Genomic DNA, 22758 nt, shown 5'->3' with positions numbered 1-22758 from the left:
ATGCCAGGCGCTGGACGACCGAGCAGAACGACCGGGACCACTAGTGCAGCGGACGATGCTTTTAAGTCTGTGCTGCTTGCGAGCAGAGCCTGCAGAGACTCAAAAAAATTCATCTTTATGAGACAGACAGCGATGAGGGAAAAGTTTAACCGGCTGTCGCAGCCAGAACAGCGTCATCTTTCAGTTAGTTATGTGTAAATAAATTGTTACTTTGCTATCAAAAGCTCTATTTGTCTTGTTGTTTATCATATTTTGTAAAAGGAAAACATTATTTAGATGTTTGGGATGTAACTAAAGCAAAAAATAGCTGTGTATAAGTCAAAGCTATGTTTGAAATGTATGCTTTCACAAAAAAGCTCAATTTCTCTGTTTTTTCATCAGAAATTGGAAAATTGCTCAAACTAAGCTATTTTCTAATGCTGATTTGGAAAAAGATATGAACTAACTTTTTTTCTGCTGAAAGAAGAGAGTAATCTTTCTTTTGGTGGGTTCCATGTTTATATAGCACATATAGAACGGAATTTTCTGTGGGCCTTGCAAAATCAATCAAAATCCAGTAAAACGGCCGGGAGTGAAGGGCCATGCTCCGGTGAAAATGGCTGGGAGTGAATGAGTTAATACAAATAAAATATGTATAAATAGAAGATTATACTGGAAAAATGCAACTAGAAATTGGAAAATCCTGAAACAAAACAAAAAAATACATGCATACAGGTAGTCCCCAGTTTCTGAACATTATATGTGGGATAAAGTCAAAGCATTTCCGGAATGAGATGATTCACAGTTTTGCTTAGCACGCTAGAAGACGAGAAGTGAAAATGCATCAAGGGAAAGACGAGCCCTCGAGTGCACAGAGACAGACGGGTACATAACAGCAGCGGCGTGCGGAAAGCACAAATAAGAAGCAATCACCTAAAACCTTGACGATAGACGGCCCTCTCTTGGCAAGATGATGGAAAGCGAGGGAGTGCAGACGTCCTGATAGTCGCGGTGATAAAACAGTTTTACAGGAGAACAGGAAGAAATCAGTGAGGGAGGAGCAGTGACCAAAAAAAACCCCTCATAAAATGCGAGTTTATTCCCCAGCAGACTGCTGTGATTCAACATTACTTTGGAAAGTAGACAAAAGGAGATGTCAGCTTGTTTTGGGTGTTATTTGGAGTGTCATTGTTTATGTTGGAGGTAAGAAAACATGGGTTTTTGTATTGACTGGAAAGCCCAAAAAGTGGCAGGTGACTGGAAACGGATCCAAACAACTCTGGAAACATTCGATTGCACACCAAAAAGTCACGATTCGCCCAAAAATGTTTTTTTTTAATGGAACTAGAAAATGATGTATCTCGATGAATGTAGTCACATTTTCCCCCCTGCATTAACAGTGTATCACAAAGGTGAGTAGACCCCTTGCATTTCTGCAGATATTTATATCTTTTCATGGGACAACACTGACAAAATGACACTTTGACATAATGAAAAGTAGTCTGTGTGCAGCTTATATAATAGTTATTTTCCCCTCCAAATAACTCAAAATATAGCCATTAATATCTAAACCCCTGGCAACAAAAGTGAGTACACCCCTAAGAAACTACGTACATCCCTAAATGTCCAAATTGAGTACTGCTTGTCATTTTCCCTCCAAAATGTCATGTGACTCGTTACAGGAGAGCTATCAGCATTGCTGCAGAGATTGAAGAGGTGGGGAGGTCAGCCTGTTAGTGCTCAGACCATACGCCGCACTCTACATCAAATTGGTGTGCAAGGCTGTCACCCCAGGAGGAACCTTCTTCTGAAGACAGTACACAAGAAAGCCCGCCCGTCTCATCAGACCATACAACATGGTTCCAGTTATCCATGTGCTTTCTTGACGTGTCTTCAGCAAACTGTTTGCGGGCTTACGTTTTTTCTAAGGGGTGCACTCACTTTTGTTGCCAGGGGTTTAGATATTAATGGCCAGTGTTGGGAATAACGCAGTTATAAATAACGCCGTGACATAACGCCCGGGATGCCAGGCGCTGGACGACCGGGAACGACAAGGGTCGCGATGCAGAAATCGCAGGCATCAAGGAGTGGTCGAGATTCTTTTTCATATATTTACCCTTTTAAACATTTTTGTGTGTGTGTGTGTGTGGGGGGGGGGGGGGGGGGAATCAATTATCTATCATCTAACATATCAGAGAAAATGCGACAATAACAAAAAAAAAATACAATTAAGCGATAGTTGTGAGGTAAATATCCGTGACTTATTTACAGACACCATTTTTTTCCCATTGTGACGTCATTTGTTTGAAAGTTTAAAATATGCGAGTGAATAATTTTTTAAAGTCATTTTTTTTAAACAAAATATTAGACATCCATTATTGATTCTATTTTTTAAACGAAATATTAGACATCAATTAATGATTCTATGCTAAAAATGACATTTTGAATAATAAATATAATTATTTACCTTTATTATTTACCTAATTATTTGCATTAGCTACATCCCAAACATCTGAATAATGTTTTCCTTTTACAACATATCATAAAGAACCACACAAATAGAGCTTTTGATAGCAAAGTAACAATTTATTTACACGTGACTACTGAAAGATGACGCAGTTGTCGCTGAGATGACGCCGTTGTCGCTGCGTCAGCCGTGTAAACTTTCCCCCCAACGTCGTTTGTCTCACAAAGATGGATTATTTTTGAGTCTCTGCGGGGTTTGCTCGGCGAGCCCGCTGCACTAGTTGTCCCAGTCGTTTTGCTCGGTCGTCCAGCGCCTGGGATCAGGCCGCCAGCGCTCCGACCGTGCTGCCCGGCCGTTCGCTGCTGTTGAATCGGGTTGCGGGTCTTACAAAATGCGCTACTGCCCTCCAGTGGCTAGTTTTATTGCTTTAAAATGCGTTTTGAACTTTGTTCTTTGTTTTTCAGATTGATCGTAAGCTCTAGATACTTTAAAAATAGAACGTATTTATACGTTTCCGGGAGCAAATGAGTAAAAATAAGTCTGTGAAGCTCATTTTCAGCTAGCTATTTTTTCGTATTTCAAGAAATCTGAGGAAAATTTACTTGAAGCACTCGCAGATAATTTCACAATTTTTTAGTAGATTAACACTGAAAATATGGGAGTTTATCTAGATTTGAGTAGGTGTATTTTTGTAGTGTACATTCGCCATCCCTTTCCTAGCATTGATCAATGATAACTGCTTCTTCGTCTGTCTTCTTTTTTGTGTAGGGTCGGTTGTTGGTTTAGGTCCATTGCCTCTATCGCCCCCGAGATTAAAGGAGGACTTACTACGCCATTGATTTTTAAAAAATTTAAACTCAAAACGTATTCGCCGTCTGACTGCATGCACAAGTGACGAATACAAAACCGAATACAAATTCCCACGCATTTCCTTCGGAAATTGCCTTTTCAAATTAGTCATGTTTCACCCCCAAGTGTGACGGTGACCTTCCCTACATTTTCAATCTTTTTTTTTTTTTTGCCTCTTTTTTCCTCCCCATTCTATGAATATGTCAGAGTCGTTAGCCGTGCGCTAACTGCCATTTGGAGCCACTCCGCGGAGTGACCTTCATCGGATGAGAAGGCCACCAATCAGCCGCCTTCGCCGACGAGCCGGACGAGAAAGAAAGAAGGCGTGCGATGACTTTTGAGTACTGCGTATTGATTGGCTCATTAAAAAAAAAAGAAAAAGCATTTATGAGCAAGTGCTGAGGAGGGATAACGAGTGTCACAGTTTGCTCTCGCCGTGAGGCCATTATACATTCAAATCATTTGCTACCTGCGCCGATTCCCGTCAAGAGCGTTTTGTCCTCGTTTCTGTACGCCAATCAAGCCGCTTGGCTTTTAAACCGAGAAAATGATTATTAAGATTATTCATACCCGATGACGACGTGCAGATGTGGGTCACATTATGTTGTTCGCAGTCAAAATCCACACTTTTAAATATCTTTTACTTCTACAGCAGCCTGAATTTTATATCGTATCCCCGCCGTCTCGTCTGAGGACCCATTAAATTCCGCGCGAACAATATGATTTATTTTTACGAGCACCCTCAAAGAGCTTTTACGAGCCGCGGCTTCAACAACCGTTGTGTCTTTTGTTCATCTTTCGGCACGCGCGTGAATAAACGGGAAACAAGACGAGACAAAACACGCTCGTTGACTTCTGATTTGTTCTTATCGCTCATAGTTTTTCCCGAAAGGAAACAAAATGAGATTGGATATGATGATTTCAACAATTATTAGCTGTACAAAGTGAGATTTTAACAAACTGTAATGGAAAATGTGTTAGAGCTGTTATTTCCCTCGTCTTTAATAGTAGTCTCATAACACTTGGGTTAATTAGATTACATGAGAGCAATTTCCACCATGCCTGGTCAGAACAACAGCAATTATAAGTTATGGAAAGCTGCATGCATTTCTAATGAGGCTACGCCACACCAATGGATTTTTTTAAATCTGTTTTCATTTCCCTATGATGCTAAACTACCACAATTGACATGCTGTTGGACGTAAAATTTGACCACTATGAAAAGCCAAAAGTGTCGCATAAAGGTACAATCAAATCACATTATGTATTAAAATAACTTGTTATGAACAGTTGGACTTTGAATGATTAGAACTTGCAGCGCCAAGACAACATGCAGATAAGGACAGAAATATACAGGACGCCTTCTGTCACGGAAGCCCAATGCGTGTCATGCAGCTGACTGAGCAAGACTGACACTGACAACCAGGTGACAGGCAGGACATCTAAAAGCCCACGTCTGCACCACCAAATCCCGCAATCAGTTCTTCCGGACAGTCCAGAACAAATGGCAGGACATCTTGTCTTGCCACAAGGAACATCTGATACGGAGGAACTCGCGACCGAGAAGTGAACACTCAGCACTAATGTGGCGCTGAGGTGGCAAAATCCTCAACTCTCGATGCCCTGACAACAGTAACGCCCGAATCCTCCTGTCCAATCCACAAACAGACAATAATCTAGGTCTGCAGCTATCGAATATTTTAGTAATCGAGTATTCGACTGAAAATTCTATCGATTAATCAAGTAATCGGATAAAACTTTTTTTTTTAGGTAAGGAGCAATTACAAATATACACGAGAAAAGAAGACATTTAATCTAATATTGAACCATTTTCAGTCAATCAATGTCCTTATTTTCAATGTACATTGTTGAAAACAGCCAACAATTGTCTCTCAGACTTGACAAAACTTTTTTACTGTTTTCACTCAAAAACTTCTAGATTTTATTTGAAAAAGTCTTATTTCTTACCTAAAAATTTCATTTCGCTCGATAACACACTAGGGCTGCAGCTATCGATTATTTTAGTAGTCGATTAATAGATGAACTAGTTAGTTCAAATAATTGAGTAATCGGATAAATTAAAAAAAAAAAAAAAAAATACCTGAGCTGGGCCTCAAACGGGGGGAAAAAAAATAAGGATCTACATATGTACAACAAAAGAATAATTGGCTAACTTACATAGCAAAAGTCCACTAGCTTAAATAATATATATATTTTTTGTTTTTTCCAATGCTCTTAAAAAATGGTTCAGACACATATTCCCACAAAAATTGGCTAAATATACCTTTAAACTGAATTACAAATGCATCTGCTTATTTACAGGCCTTAACAAAAAAAAAAAATAGTCAGGATGCTGCAGCTAATCCAGAATGCTACTGCCAGAGGCCTTACAAATACAAGGAAAATGGACCATATCATAGAGGTCATGAAGTCACTGCACTGAACTCCAGTGAGTCAAAGGATAGACTATAAAATCTGACTGCTGGTTGACAAAACACTTAACTCATTCACTCCCAGCCATTTTCACCAGAGCAAGGCCCTTCGCTCCCGGCCGTTTTTCTGGATTTTGACTGATTTTGCAAGGCCCACAGAAAATTCTTTTCTATTGCTATATAAACATGGAACCCACCAAAACAAAGATTAGACTCTCTTCTTTCAGCAGAAAAAAAGTAAGTTCATATCTTTTTCCATTCTTTAGAAATCAGCACTAGAAAATAGCTTAGTTTGAGCAATTTTCCAATTTCTGATGAAAAAAAAGATAAAATGAGCTTTTTGTAAACGCATACATTTCAAACATAACTTTGACTTTAACGCAGCTATTTTTTTGCATTAGTTACATCCCAAACATCTGAATCATGTTTTCCTTTTACAAAATATTATAATGAACGAGACAAATAGAGCTTTTGATAGTAAAGTAACAATTTTTTTACACATGACTACTGAGAGATGACGCCTGTTGTCGCCGAGATGACGCCATTGTCGTCGCGTCTGCCGTGTTAACTTTTACCTCATCTTTGTCCGCCTCACAAAGATGGATAATTTTTTAATCTCTGCGGGGTCTGCTTGGCGAGCCCGCTGCACGGTGGTCTCAGTCGTTTTGCTCGGTCGTCCAGCGCCTGACATACTGCCGCCAGCGCTCCGACCGTGCTGCCCGGCCTTTCATTGCTGTTGCATAGGGTTGCGGGCCTTTACAAAATGCGCTACTGCCCTCCAGTGGCCAGTTTTATTGGTTTAAAATGGGTTTGGAGCCTTGTTTTTTGTTTCTCAGATAGATCGTAAGCTGTCGATTCTTCTTGTAAGAAAAACCCGCAAAAGACGTATAAATATGTTTTTGGGACAATGAAGCGTTTAAAAATAGAACGTATTTATACATTTCTCGGAGCAAATGAGTTAATAGCCATGGACAAAAAAAAAGTTGGATTTGCTTGAGCCCTAATAAGCATCCAGACACCTTAGGTCATCTGGGATTGGATTGTTGTGTGTTCCAAGGAAAACAATCAAGCAGGGTGAGAGCATTCATTATTATGCTCCTCAACTGTGGAACAAATTACCTGAAGATCTGAGGTGTGCTTCAATGGTTAGTTCCTTTAAATCAGGGCTATGTTTACAGTATCCCTAAGAGCCATGACTGCTCAAATCTTCAATGTATGGCTCCTATTTCAACTTGACCGTCATAGATTCTTTTATTGTGTTTTTATTTCAATTTCTTATTTGAATGTGATTTAAATTCCTTTGAATTAACTTGTGTTAAATTGCACTATATGAATAAATTTGCCTAGCCTAACAAAGAAAATGGGGGTGTGACAAAATATCCAAATGGTGATATTAGGACTGCAGCTATCGATTATTTTAGTAGTCGATTAATCGATGAACTAGTCAGTTCAAATAATCGAGTAATCGGATATGGAACATAAAAAATTAAAATACCTGAGCTGAGCCTCAAACGATATAAAAAAATAATGAGGATCTATGTACAACAACAAAAACAATTGGCTAACGTACATAGCAAAAGTGTGCTAGCTTAAATGCTATAAAATGCTTAAAAAAATACAAAATAAAAAAAAATAAAAAAATTCAAAATTGGTTCGGTCACATATTCCCACAAAAAACGGCTAAAATGCATTAAAAAAAATAGCTCAAACAAAAATTTAGCTTATGTTGGTCTTAACAGGGAGCAGCTGGATTCTGCCACTTGAAATGAGGCAGACTAGAGGGAGGACAGTGTATCCATCCAAATCAATAAAACTAAATGCAAACACTTTCAAAACAAACCATTAAAATGCCACTTTAATTGAACGAATACTCGAAGCAGCAAAAAAAAAAAAAAATCTTTTTTTCTAATCGAATACTCGAGTTAATCGATTAATCATTGCAGCACTAGGTGATATATCGTGATACTTTGTATCCCAAAAGGTTATCGATATGCTCCTGCCAAAAATCGAGATATCGTTTTAAAAAGTTATCGGTGTTGAAAAATAAAAAATAAAAAAAATCTATGGATCTAAGGATCTATGTACAACAAAAGAACAATTGGCAAACTTACCTGTTTTCCGAAATTTCCAGGTTCGCGGTGAATCAGTAACAGGCACACTTTTGCAAAATAGACAATGTTTATTAATTAGAAAATCCAGAATAATTTAGATTTCATTGATTACAATCCCACAAAAGCAAACAAACAAGTATCAAAAACAAGTATAACAAGGGTAACAATGACGCCAGATAGAGTTTGTCAATCCCAAATCCCCGCAAAACCGTTACAGCACAACCAGGTATTCCTTTAGCAATGAAAATCGCTTACCGTGACAAATGAGCGGGAGCCAACGCTCCGGTAAGGCGGGGAAGGAACAAAGCCAGGCGATACATACGTGACCCGCTGGCGGACTTACTTCGCCGCCTTACCGGAGCGTTGGCTCCCGCTCATTTGTTGCGGTAAGCGATTTTCATTGCTAAAGGAACACCTGGTTGTGCTGTAACGGTTTTGCGGGGATTCTGGGATTGACAAACTCAATCTAGCGTCATCGTTACCCTTGTTATGCTTGTTTTTTTATACTTTTTTGCTTGCTTTTGTGGGATTGTAGTCAATAAATCTCATTTATTCTCCATTTTCTAATCAATAAACATTGTCTATTTTGCAAAAGTGTGCCTGTTACTGATTCACCGCGAAACTGGAAATTTCGGAAAACACTTACATAGCAAAAGTCCGCGAGCTTAAATGCTATAAAATGCTAACGCTTTTTTACAATGCTCTTAACAAATGGCTCCGACACATATTCCCACAAAAGATGGCTAAATATACCTTTAAACCAAATTACGAAAGCATTCAAAAAAATCATTAGCGCAAACAAAAACTTAGCTTATGTTGGTCTTAACAGGGAGCAGATGGATTCAGCCATGTGAAATGAGGTAGACTAGAGGGCCGTGTGTCCACCCAAATCAATCAAAATACATGCAAACACTTTCAAAACAATCAGTTACAACATCACTTTAATTAAACGAATACTCGAAGCAGCAAAATTTAATTTGAATCTTTTTTTCTTATCGAATACTACAGTTAATCGATTAATCGTTGCAGAACTAATTCGACACCAGAGCATTCGCCGTCATTCCGTCCGATTTTTCGGGGCATTTACAGGTCACTTGCTGTTCATTTACAGGCCATTTCCTGTTGAGCTTGAGTCACTACCTAATCATTTGGGTCATTCCCAGGTCACTTCCTGTTCTGTAACTCAAAATAAACAGGAAGTGACCTATAAAATACCCCCAAATGAACAGGAATTAACTGAAAATCAACAGGTACAGTGCCCTCCATAATTATTGGCACCCCTGAAAAAGATGTGTTTTTTAGCTTTGAATGTTTTTTTTTTTTTGTTATTCAAATAATATAGGACCTTAATGGAAAAAAAGAGGAAAAATCCAACCTTCAATACAAGTGCATTTATTCAGTGGGGAAAAAATCCCACATAAAGAAATAATTATTTGACATCAAATAATATTAGCAACCCTGGTGTTAATACTTTGTACAAACCCCTTTTGCCAACAAAACAAGGTCTGGGGACTGAGATGGCCATGGGAGGAGAACCTTGTTAGGGTGCGGGGCATCATGAATTCTTTGAAATACCAGGACATTTGAAACAGGGCCGGCCCAGGCCATTTGGGGGCCCTAAGCAAAATAATGCCAAGGCGCCCATATTTTTAGTCAAAGTGTACTGTGAAACCCATACATGCAATCCAACCCAGACGTCCATATTTTGTATATTAATCAGATTTTTGGTTTCTCTGCTCCAGAAGGATAAATTCTCTTCGACATATCCGTGCATCTATTTTCCAAGCAAGTTTGAGCACCAATCATTGCAAAGCAAGTTCAACGTCACTCCCCAGGTTGCCAGATTGTAATGACAAGAAAATGGATGTTTGCACCGATAAACGGCAATGCGCGACACATTATTCACAATGCTCTATTAACAACGTATAAAATGAGGTTGCCAGATTGGGGGCTCTTAGTGGTCAGGGGCCCTAAGCAGCTGCATAGTTTGCGTATAGGCTGGGCCGGCCTTGATTTGAAGTCAAAATCATTTGCCCTCTGCCCGAAAGGTGAAGATGGGTCGTCACTGGGTCTTTCAGCAATACAATGACCCTAAACATATGGCCAAATCTACACAGAAATAGTTCACCAGACACAAAATCAAGCTCCTCCCATGGCCATCTCAGTCCCCAGACCTTGTTTTGTTGGCGAAAGGGGGTTGTTCAAAGTATTAACACCAGTGGTGCTAATAATTGTGACACACATTATTTGATGTCAAATAAATTTTTCTTTATGTGGGATTTTTTCCCCATTGAATGAATGCACTTGTATTGAAGGTTGGATTTTTCTCCTTTTTTCCATTCAGGTCCCATATTATTTGAATAAAAAAAATATATATATTAGAAGCTAAAAAACACATCTTTTTCAGGGGTGCCAATAATTATGGAGGGCACTGTAAATGACCTTAAATGGCCCAAAATTACCTCACTGCCTGGCATTGGCTGCCAATGACGGCCATAGACGTTCAAACGGATTGGACGTCTTCTAGTGATAAACTCATTCCAATACACAGCAGAAACTTGTTTTTCTGTTTATTAGTTGTTTGTAGAATATTCTAGAATGATTTCCTGACCAATGTATCGATAATCGTCGTATCGCCATATCGTCACATCGTTATCGTGAGCTTTGTATCGCAAATCGTATCGTGAGGTAACAAGAGGTTCCCACTCCTAAAAGAAAACATCGAGTAAATATTTCCTTACATTGAAGCAGAATCAAAGAAGATGTTGGCAAATGTTACATAAATCTTTTCCATCTTGTGATGTATATTTCATAAAGCACAGAGAAAAAAAAAAAAAAAGCACTCAGAGGCGGAGATGGGCAATACGAGTGGAGAAATGAGGAAGCCAAGTAGAAAAGAGGCAACAACAACGACCGCGTCTCAAATTTCCGACTCGCACGTTTTGACGCGTGCGCCGACAGTCTTACTGAGCTTGAAAATTGTTTTTTTTCCCTCTCTCGCGACTAATGAAGGAGAAGACGCGGCAAGGCCTCACTCACTCGCTGAGGACACAAAACGAAGCTTTAAGGCAGAACAACATCGACAATCAAGGCTGCAGTCAAATCTCTGGTGATTTAGCCTCTTTTTTTTGTTGAGAGCAGCCGCACCGTAGCCCGAGGTTTTCAAAAGCTCTATGGCAGGAGGGATTTGCAGGCCGCAGATCTATTGATTCTTTAGCACAAACTTATAATTAATTAGGAAAAGAAGCATATGATCAGGGAGAAAAGAAGAAAAGATCACAGCCAAAGCCTGGCTGATGTCATTTTTGGGCTTTGCTACTGAGAAGAATTGCTCATAATAAATGTATTATATATTTTTTATATGTCACTATATGCCTGCAGCTATATCAAATTGATTTAAGTAATCAGAAAGAAACTAAGTGCATATGAGGGGCAGGAATCTTTTTTTGTGCACTAGGGTCTGCCATTTTAACTTTTTACTTTTAGTATCTGTGACTTTAAAAGGCGTGGCCTAGTCTGGTGAGTGAAATGGGCGTCGCCAAATGAACTGAGTTTATTTGCGTCTTATTATTACTTCTATTGTCTAGGAATGTCACATCGCATATTTTGGCACCTAAGTCCAAGTCACCTAATTTTGAGAATCTGTCAATTAGGGCTGCAACTATCGATTATTTTAGTAGTCGATTAATCATTGAACAAGAACTTCGAGTAATTGAGTAATCGGATAGGGAACATAAAAAATTAAAATACCTGATCTGAGCCTCAAATGGTATGATAAATAAATGAGCATCTAAGTACAACATAAGAACAATTGGCTAACTTACATGGCAAAAGTCCTCTAGCTTAAATGCTATCAAATGCTAAATTTTTTTTAAAAGTGCTACTAACAAATGGTTTAAACAAATATTTCCACAAAGAAACCGCTAAATATACAAAAAAAAAAAAAAAAAAAAAAAAAAAATTACGAATGCATTATAAAAAACATTAACTCAAACTAAATCTTAGCTTATATTGGTCTTAACAGGGAGCAGCTGGATTCAGTCATGTGAAATGAGTTATGCCACTTCACTGTTGCCACTAGAGGGCAGTGTATCCACCCAAATTAAACTAAAAGCAAACATTTAAAAAAACATTAAAATGCCACTTTAATTAAACGAACACTCGAAGTAGCAAAATTTAATTCGAATCTTTTTTCTAATCAAATTACTTAAGTTAATCGATTAATCGTTGCAGCACTACTGTCAATACAGAAGTCTCGATTCGATACTGAAAAAAGTTTGTTTTTTTTGTTTTAAACTAAAGTTTCAAAAATGTTAGATTATTTTTTGCAGTACTTCCTCTTTTTCCGGGAGTGTTGCAGAGTATAAAACGTTTATATTTTTGTTTCTTTTGGCAAGGCCATTGTATTTCAGTATTATTTTGTTACTTTTCAGCATTTTAAAAAAAAAATAAAAAAAATGACCACCCTAAACTGAGTTTCCCTTTGCACTGCCCCGACAGCCAGCTAACAGTCAATATCCTCCAATAAAACACAAGGCTTGGTCTTTTGTTCTTCTATGAAGTAATTTAAGTTTGTGAAACTGTAACAGACACATGCCTGCATTCAACACAACTGCACAATACACGCCGGTATACAAATACTAAAAAAAAAGTTCTTATGATAAATTACAGCCATTATCAACACGACCGTTTCATGATTTTACTGTTACGTCGTTGCACATTGGTGTTTAGAGGGAATGTGTTAGTTAAGCATTTTAAGATGATGTTGTACATCCATATGAGTGTGAAGTGCTTAGTTTTTGCTACTTTTATGGATTACCGCACGTGCACGCAGCGTGCTTCCGGGTTGTGCGCGCGCACTCGCGCCCCCTCACCTTTGTGTTCATTATACTGTGCGAGTCATGTATGTGTGTTATTGACTCCTTTACAGTCAATTTTCATTGTTTATTGCATCAGCACTAACATGATGTAATTTTCTTTCCTTTCAGAACCACACATATACTCACACATTCCAGTCTTGTTCCACACACATACAAATGCATCAGATTCTTTCCACGCATGCTCTCATCTGCTCATTGAGTGATTCTCATATCAAGTGCAATTGCCTGTACAGTATATAGTTGTGCCTGTTGCCAAGTTGGATTACAAGTGTCAAAGACCAACTCCACTCTCCGCTCCTTGTGTTGTAACCGATATCCTGAGGTGAATGAACCATAAAACATATTGAACCCAGAACCTCGTAGTCTATTAGTCCAAATTAGAATCGATGAGAATCGATAAAGAATGTAATCGCTAAGCAATATCGATAATGGAATCGGAATCGTAAAAATCATATCAATTCCCATCCCTACCAGTGACTAAAGTTGACACTCAACTGGCAGAATCCTAAACTCTTGTTGCCCTGACAACAGTAACGCTAGAACTCTCCTGCCCAATTCACAACAGACAATAAACCTAAACAATGCCCAAACACACCCTTCTTCCGGATCACAGCCCGCCTCACCAGACTCTTTAAAAGACAAGTCATTTTTCTCAGGAATCTTTTTGTTGACCTGAGATATGGTGACCCTGGAGCCGGCCTTCCTCTTCGTCTGGGTCTACTTGCTGTTTTTGCCTTGCTGCCTGATTGCTGTCGACTTGGAATAAGTTGTCAACTTGTGTTTCGAAGCCTTTTCACAGCTTTTAAAATAAAGTCAGTACAAGGTATTAAAACGAAGATGAACACGCAAAGTTTGGCCTTTTGGCCGGGTTGTTGGGTTTTGCGCTAGCCCGGGTTGGTGGAATTGCGCTAGCGTGGTTCCGGCGGTTCGGCTGGCGTGATTTCGGCAATCTAGCTAAAAGGTGAAATTCCAACAATGTAAAATACATATACTTTCCAAGGCAGAAACATAACAGAAATCACTCAACAGCATCAATGCGACCGACAGGCTGTGTACTGTGTAAGTGAATGAGCCTCTGTTCCAAACTGCGTCACACAATGGACGCAATTACTAGTATTATGACCACAAGACAGTAACCTACTCTAAAATGTCAACTGGCTCTTAACACTAGCGACTCTAGCCAGCTCTGTGGCAAGTCCTTTTCACCCAATTCCGATACTCTAAAAAATGGTCCGATCTGCCCAATTTCCAATCACGTGATCGAATCGGGGACATCACTACTATTTTCTATTATTTCGAAAAGTAGTAGTATATGGAACTTCAATAGCATTGGCGTGGTCGCACCAATTTTTTTTGCCCCTTTCATGCACCAATTATGATGTTTGTTTATTTATTAAATTACATTCATATATGACAATAGTCTCAAACTAGCGGCCAAACGTAAAAAAAAATTTGACATCCAACTGTAGTATTAGTGCTTACCGTACGTAATTTGCATTGAGATTAATTAAAGGCTCTATTTTGAAAGAAAATCCATTATTGATATAGTAAAATTTAAAAAAAAAAGCTAAATAAAAAAGGCCATCACTTGGTGTTCATGGGTAAATATAATTAGCTAACGATAGCACCACTATGTTCATAGCCAGCATAGCAGGCGAGTAATAATATATTTCTTGTCGTTGTTTGTTCTTCTCTTCTATCCACCGCCTTCCTTTCTGTCCCTCCCATAACTCCCTCCTGTTTGCAGATTTCTCCTCAAAAATAAAACATCATGAACAACCACAGTGGGAGTATATCAAACTCCCATGTGACATATTAAAACTGTTCAGACCAGAAGGACACACATACCCGTATTCTCTGTGTCTATGCAGCTGAACAGGACATGCTTAAAAAAAGCCATTAGTAATAAAAAATATAAATAATTCTAAATTAAATACAAAAAAAAAAATCAAACAATACATTAACACAAATTGTAATGAATAGAAATAAAAGAAGACATACCCTAATTTTCGCACTATAAGACGCACCTGAGTATAAGCCGCCGCCCACCAAATTTGGAGCGAAAGCAGAATTTGTTCATAGATAGGCCGCACTGGACTATAAGTCGCAGCGGTTTTCATTGTATTATGGGATATTTACACCAAAAGATATGAACCGGTAACACTTTATTTGACAGCGGCATCATACGACTGTCATAAGACCAAATGAACCACCATGAAACTTTGAACCAATTGGCTGCAAAGCTTCAAGAAACTTTATTTGGCCATCACTGCTGCCTTGGGGGAGACAGGCAACCTCTGCTGCCAACTCTGTGGTTGTCCAACATGCCTCCTAGCATACACTGCAGTGCTACGGATGTAAATAATAAAAAAAAGTAAAAAATCATCTTCATCAGTAAAAATTTTTTTTTTAAAAATCATATTCTGTGCTAAACATTTCTTTAGTTACTGTTCCAGTCTTTTCATTAATTGCTAATTATGGTATTTGGTAACACTTTATTTGACAGTGGTGACATAAGACTGTCTTTAGACAATCATAATTTTGACATGACACTGTCCAAAGCATTAATGAATGCTTATAACAGATGTCATTTAGTGTTAACCTGCCAATTATTTCACTTTTGAATGGATGTAAAAGATCCAAGCTGGACTTAAATGGAGTTAGTGACATAATTTGCCAGATGATACTAAATGACATCTGTCACAAGCATTTATTAATGCCCACGATAGTGTCATGACACAATTATGACGATCTTATGACAGTCTTATGACACCACTGTCAAATGAAGTGTTAAATATTAACCCAAATAAATCCCCAAATAAGCCGCAGTTCACTATAAGCCACAGGTATCAAAATGAAGGAAAAAAGTAGCGGCTTATAGTCCAAAAATTACGGTACATTCAAAAAAGTGTGGCCATGTGTATTTTGCTAAGGATGTATTTATCTGTTTGTCCTCTCAACTGGTTGGCTCCCATTTACGGCAAAAGACGTCCAATCAATTTTCATATTTAAGATTAAATGGATTAGACATCTATTGTCATGAATACGTGCTTTCAATATCAATTTATCTCCCGTACAAACAACCACAACACATACTCCGCGACCTGGGCTAAAATGCATTGGACGTCTCGCCGTCAATGGCAGCCAATGGCTAAAATTTCCATTTAAAATGTTACCCCATGAAGATTCTTACTCTGCTGAAGAAAATAAAAATATGCCTTCTTACCTCTTTGCCGGATAAATAGTACGCCGACAAAAGTCCTCCCACAAAGCGGATGTTGACCTCAAAAACGGATACTTCGGCATTCTGTGGCGAGAAACCAAATGGAATCAGCCAAGTTCACAGCATCAAATTAAATAGACATGCCTAAAAACTTCATTCATATCACATTAGAAAGTTTGCAAACTCAATAAAAATTCAGCCCTGCTCTCTTTCTGACTGACAGCCGACTGCTTTCCGCTGAACTCGACAGATTAGACAATATTCTCTGTCCTGCGCCAACGACAATTGAAATGTTTTCTCCCCGAGTTGCTGATTGCAAAGTCGGATTGTGCAGTTAATTAATCCCTCGCTAAACAAAACAAAACTATGCAAAGTGATTTCCTCCGTCACTGCTAAGCCAAAGAGTACATAACATATGAACAAATAGTATATTTGTATTGTTTTAGCTTGGGGAGACAAATAGTCTCTAATTTTTTTTTTTCTGCCTGGAACTCAAACTTTTTCGATATGTACATCCGTCGCCACCGTACAGATCATTATTAAAGTTTTGAAAATAGCTTAGGAACAAGGCTCTCATTCCAGAAGTCTTTTAAAAGTTTACTTATGATCACAAGGAGAACATCAATCACACACGGAGTACAACGATGCTCTGACGCGGCACAGCTCAGAGGACTGTTATCATACTGGAAGGCGGGGTTAACTGGTAAAACAATGGTCAAAAATACGTCATATCACGAAGCGTAGGTGGCCAGGCTGTGTTTTTACCAACATTGCACCTTTTGAAGAACAGCTTTACCCTTGAGAGCGCTTGCCTGACCTCCTTCGCCTCAAGACGTAAACACCTGTGCTCTGAATGATGAATTTTAGATAACACCAGGGCCGAGCAGAGACCGATGGAGGGGCAGGTGCTCAGAGATCAAAAGGGGCATATGAACAAGTATTTTAATACACCTTACAACAACATAACTTCCATTTTAACCAGCTTTACAGTTTAATTGGCTGTGACACTTTAATTGGGAGTGGGGAATAGTGAATAGAAATCAACACTGTAATCAACACTTTCTGGCTGTGACTTAGTCAGTTTTTGCCTCTTTTCTTCCTTCAACCTCTACATCAAAACGCAACATCAGCCTAATACTTGGTAGCACAACCTTTAGACAAAGTAATTGCGAACAACCGCTTCCGGTATCCATCAATGAGTTTCTTACAATGCTCTGGTAGAAGATTAGACCATTCTTCTAGGGCCAGCTGTTCCTGGTCTCCGAGAAGCTTACATGATTTTTCAAAGGGTGCTGTCACGAAACAAAAAGCTTTTTGAGTTGAAAATTCTTGAAAATTAATAGTTAAATCGCGCAATTTCTATAGATATAACTGTAAAACAGTCTAGGATCTTGGTTAAAAGCAAAAAACGAGCAGTTATCGTTCATTTTACGTATATATTTCAAGCCAATGTTACAGTATTGTGTAATCCAAGGTGGCGGCCGTCACGAAGCAAAGAGCTTTTTAAGTAGAAAATTTTTGTAAATAAATGCCTAAATCGCGCAATTTCTGTAGATATGAACGTAAAACAGTCTAGATTCTTGGTTAAAAGCGAAATAACAGGCAGTTATCGTTCATTTTACGTAAATATTTCAAGCCAAAGTTACAATAATTTTATCCATTGTTTTTTTCCCACAACTTTTCAAAGTGCAGGCATGGTGCTATTTAATATTATAATTACCTTGAATCCTAGACCAAATCACTGTTGAGACTAGGCCTATTGCGATAACAAATTTTAGTGTGCGATAATTATTCTCATAAATTATTGTGATATGCGATATTATTGCGCCCCCTCCAGTTTTTTTTAACCAATTTACAATAACACAGTGAGAATACAGTATATATTAATAGATCAAGTACACCCATTTAAACGCAATAAATATTTACTCTTAAATTCAAAAATACTTTTTAAGAAATCACAACTAAAAACAATAGACTCATGCCTCTTAAGTAAAAAACAACAATATTGATACCACACAGAAACACAGAATAAAAAAAAAATATATATATTGCACTTCATAACTTAAGCATTTAGGCAAATGAAAACTTTTCCCGTCATAGCTTCTGCAATGGTGTTCCATATGGATGCAACGATACAGTTAAGTCACGGTTCGGTACGATTTTTGATACGGGGACACGATTTTCGATCCGATTGAATAAATTTAATGCTCTGTAAAAAAAAAAAAAAAAAATTATATTTTTTGTTTCGTTTTTTTTTTTTGGTTGTTTTTTTGTTTTTTTACTAACGAGCAAAAATTAAATTGCCATCATATAAACATGCATTTTAGTGCATAATATTTATGTGCTTACTTCTTAGTGATCTGAAAAAAATTTGTATAAAAGTGCTGAGAACAATCTTTACTGTTTGTAAAGTGAGGCGGGGCACACTGTTGATTGCTACAGCTCTCTTAGCAGCTAGGTTTACAACATGAGCAAGACATCCTATTTGTGGTCTGAATCCATCTGTGTCACGTACTGAATTAACAATATTTGCAGCATTATTTATAGTCACTGGTATAGATTGATTTGGCATTCTTAACTTCCATTCAGTCATTGCGGTTTATAATTCATCGATGTAGTATATGGACTACGTGTCCCATAATCACTCTGGGCTCACGTAGCCAATGGCATGGGACGTACACATCTAGTTTGCCATTTCATGATATCTAGTGTGTGCGCGCATTAAAAAAGTTAGCAAGCGCCGCTGAAGTCACATCTGCTCATTACTACACAACACCAACATATGACAATCGACTTTCATAAAAAGGACGAGTTTGAAGCACAGCGCTCTTAATTTCATTCAGCAGTTCGTTGTCAAAGCGAGGTTGTTCGTAGCAGCCGGTAACAATGTTTTGGCGGACTTCGTTGTAAATATCCGGCGTTGTGCCGAAAAATAGTCGCCCCGCATGAAATGTCATTCCTGACGGGAGCGCGCACACGTCAACAACACCTGCGCACCGTAGATGGTCCACGGTCACTCCGGAGCACTGACGCGGCCGATATACGTTGAACAATAGGATATAATAGGAACGATTGGCTCCGGCGCTAGTTTTTGCGAGACCTGGAACAAAGATGCATTTTGCGCAGTTGGTAACGAGGAATCCGACTTTTAACAGCACGTCTGCCGATAAATCGCAGCGTAAAAATTACCGCCTTCATTTTTATTTATCGCGCGATAAATGGAATTATTGCATATTGCGACAGGCTTAGTTGAGACACTCCTGCCTGCTTGTATGCAGTAAAACCTTCGTCCTGTTTCCACCTAAATCCGGCGTTAGAACACAGCATGCGCTTGAGTTTATCGAAGTAAAAACTCAGCTCTGCTTGTGTCGGCCCCCTACGGGAATGTGTGGCGCAAAGTCTGTGGGGCTGTCTTGTCAACTGACGTTAGAGACTATGTCTCAAGCGATTAATGTGTGTAAATCCATGAGCGTAAATTTGCGTAGGGACATAACACTACCAAACTATTTGACAACACTAGTCTCAAGCTATTTCAAACAATGAGTGAAAATTGTTACCATAGTTACATGACTGTTTAGCTAGGAAAGGTGATTTCACACTCATTTAGAGCCTCCTGAAAGGCACTTCATTTGTCTGAAGAATAATAATTAATTCCAAGCTTGTTGCCAAGGTTCTAATGAATAAACATTAATTTAAAAAAATCCATTCTAGTCCAACAGTCATAATTACAAAACCTTATTATCTGTGCCGCGAAATGTCATTCACATTCTTTTCCTATTAGTGTGCATTACCAGGTAGCGACAAACAAAGCGCTTCGGACTGCGGCGCCATTCTGTTTAGCATTCAGGTGAAGCAGGCCCGGACAAAAGACGTTCTCTGTCTTAATTTGCGCCCAGAGCTGGTGATTCATGTGCAATTTTCATCGCTCGACAAGGCGCCGGTCAGTTTCTCGCACGCCTTAGAGAAGCGGAAACATCGTTGGAGCTGTTTGACATTCATTAGGCATGTAAATGAAGACGAGCCCTTTCAAGGTGTCTCCGTTCGGCTAAGATCAATGACTGGAGAATTTATTGAGTGAATTATGGGCGTGACCTTTCGTCGAGCAGACTATGAAACGCACACGCAAAATTTACAAACTTTACTTACCACGTTGAAGTCGAGGTTCTTCTCTACCCACTCGGTGGCGGCGTCGAATTCGTCGAACATCTCCATGATGTACAGCGTGTCCAGAGCGTCCACGATGGTGGCGCCTTTGATGCTTCCTGAGGCATAAATTGAAATATTACATAATCAGTTCATTGGATATAAATACAAATTACAGATTTTTTTACTGAACATAGTTGTACTTTGTCAACATTTGTCTGAAATAAGTTGCCGTAATTGTCGGACTATTAGCCGCTATTTTTTTCCTTCATTTTGAACCCTGCGGCTTATAGTCCAGTGCGGCTTATTTGTTGATTTATTTTGGTTAAAATGGAACCCTTTATTTGACAGCGGTGTCATAAGACTGTCATAAGACCATCATAATTGTGACATGATACTGTCATGGGCATTACTGAATGCTTAAGTCATCAAGTGTCATCTGGCAAATGATGTCACTAACTCCATTTATGTCCAGCTTGAATTTTTACATCCAAAAGTGAGATAATTTGCCAGATAACACTAAATGACATCTGTTATAAGCATTCATAAATGCTCATGACAGTGTCATATCATAATTATCATTGTCAAATGACATTCCTATGGCACCACTGTCAAATATAGTGTTACCAAATACCATAACTAGCAATAATGAAACAACTGCAACATTAACTGAAGAAGTCATTAGCACAGAACATGAATTTTGATAGTTATTTGTAGAGCTGGGAATCTTTGGGCACCTAACGATTCGATTACGATTACGATTCAGAGGCTCCGATTCGATTATAAAACGATTATTGATGCACCCCCCTCCTTTTTTTTTTTTTTTTTTTAAAGTGTTGTACATTAGTTCCAAAATTGTTCAAAAATACTCTCAGGGTAAACCAAACTACTATTTCAGTATCAAGTTAACATATAGCAGTAAACAAATATACAAAAATAACATTCAATAAAAAAACTCCAGTCCCCATTCTGTATCAGCAGCTTTAAACTACATTCAATTAATTTAATGTTGTGAATCAACCGTTAAAGTTGTTAAAATTGCTCCCGTTATTCCATCATTTCCCTTTTGTCTACTTTCGACATGTGAAAGTTTTAAAACTATTTTAAACATAGATTTAAGTCAATATTTTACCGATTTAGGAGTATTTTAGATAAAAAGTTAATTAGGTTTGCTTGGAAGGTTCGCTACAACAGCCTTCTAGGGAAGTGTACTGCTTTAAGATGGCGGCCGTTTACTCACGTCCGCATCTAGCTTTTTGTAGCTGTGCTGCTAACACTACCGAATCTATATTGCATCTAGTCCTATATAAATAATATCTACCGTAACATTATGTGGCTGTACTTTGTAGCAGCTTTTCGGCAGCAGTCAGGTATGTTGTTGTGTTTTTTTATCTCGTGGCATGAGTTGAGCTAGAGCCGTGAGTTGAGCATTGGCATTACCCGAGGGGCCGGGTAATGAGAAGCATGATGTTTAGCTGCTCTCGCTCCGTTCCGTCCCGAAGACCGCCCGGCGCGCTGAGTGTGTTGTACTTCCGCTTTACTTGGCATATTTCAATAATTGGAATTGGATGTTTGTGAATCGTTCTCAAATCTTCCACGGCCGAATCGCGAATAATCTAAGAATCGGAAATTTTGCACACCTATAGTTATTTGCATCTGTCGCGCTGCAATGCATGCTAGGAGGCATGTTGGACAACAACAGTGTTGACCGCAGGTGTTAGCAGAGGTTGAATGTCTCGCCCAAGGGAGCAGTGATGACCAAATGAAGCTTTGCCACCAAGTGGTTTAAAGCTTCACGGGGTTCATTTGGTCTAATGAAAGTTGTTTGATTTTGCTGTCAAATGAAAAATTACCGGTTAATATCTTTTGGTGTTCATATCCCATAATACAGTGAGGACAGCTGCGGCTTATAGTCCGGTGTGGCTTATCTGTGAACAAATGCCGTTTTCATGCCAATTTTTGTGGGTGGCAGCTTATAGTCAGGTGCGCCTTATAGTGCGAAAATTAGGGTATATTTTGACCAATTTTGACCCTAAAAACTGACAAAATTTGTCAAATTTGACAGACTTTTGTCAAAACTGTCACGACTTTGTGTCTGAAAGTACAAATTGTCCAACTTTATTTCCAAATTTGTTCACAAAAACGGTGTCAAAAATAAATGATATTTGGGTCACTTCCTGTTGATTTTGGGGTATTTACAGGTAATTTCCTATTGATTTTGGGTTACTGAAAAGGAAGTGACTCCAAATCTACAGGAAATAACCTTTATATGCCTTAAAATCAACTGGAAGTGACCTTTAAATGCACACAAAAAGACTGTAAATGTAAATGCTCTGGTTTCAGTGCCATTGACGGCGTTAGACGTCCAATCCAGGCAAAATGAATTGGACATCCAGCTATGTCTAAAGGCTCCTCTGATGCAGGTTTGAGGTCAATTTTTTTTTTTTTTTTCTGAGAAGGAGGAGCCGTTCTCGTGAAAAATAAATAAATAAATAAAAAGAAGGGTGTTTCCTGTTCCCACTAGGGGGCGCCAGGCGTAATGGGTAATATTTCAATACGGTCATGTTCAGGCTGGGATGCATGCCAGATATGAAAAAGATTGCACCTTGTATCAGGATGTTATTAGTCATTTACTGAATTGCCATGTTGTCAAAAAACACCCGAATTTGCTTCC

At 38.6% G+C, this 22758-nt stretch overlaps 1 protein-coding gene across 2 annotated transcripts in view; it reads right to left on the bottom strand.

The window, feature by feature from the left end:
* The window catches only part of man1a1 (mannosidase, alpha, class 1A, member 1), a 188968-nt gene that overhangs the window by 76372 nt on the left and 89838 nt on the right, over positions 1 to 22758 (bottom strand). For both annotated transcript variants that reach the window (XR_009061511.1, XM_057823045.1), the window contains exons 3-4: positions 20088 to 20203; positions 15945 to 16025 (exon numbers count right to left, since the gene is read on the bottom strand). Coding sequence is in view for 1 of the 2 variants with exons in the window: in XM_057823045.1 (XP_057679028.1) it covers positions 15945 to 16025; positions 20088 to 20203 (197 nt within the window). In the remaining variant the exon portion in view is untranslated. The remainder of the gene's footprint in view (positions 1 to 15944; positions 16026 to 20087; positions 20204 to 22758) is intronic.

This window comes from Corythoichthys intestinalis, chromosome 19, assembly GCF_030265065.1.
Source record: "Corythoichthys intestinalis isolate RoL2023-P3 chromosome 19, ASM3026506v1, whole genome shotgun sequence".
Classification (NCBI taxonomy): Eukaryota; Metazoa; Chordata; class Actinopteri; order Syngnathiformes; family Syngnathidae; genus Corythoichthys; species Corythoichthys intestinalis.
Note: the sequence above shows the minus strand (reverse complement) of the source record. Positions and strands in the feature narration are given on the sequence as shown.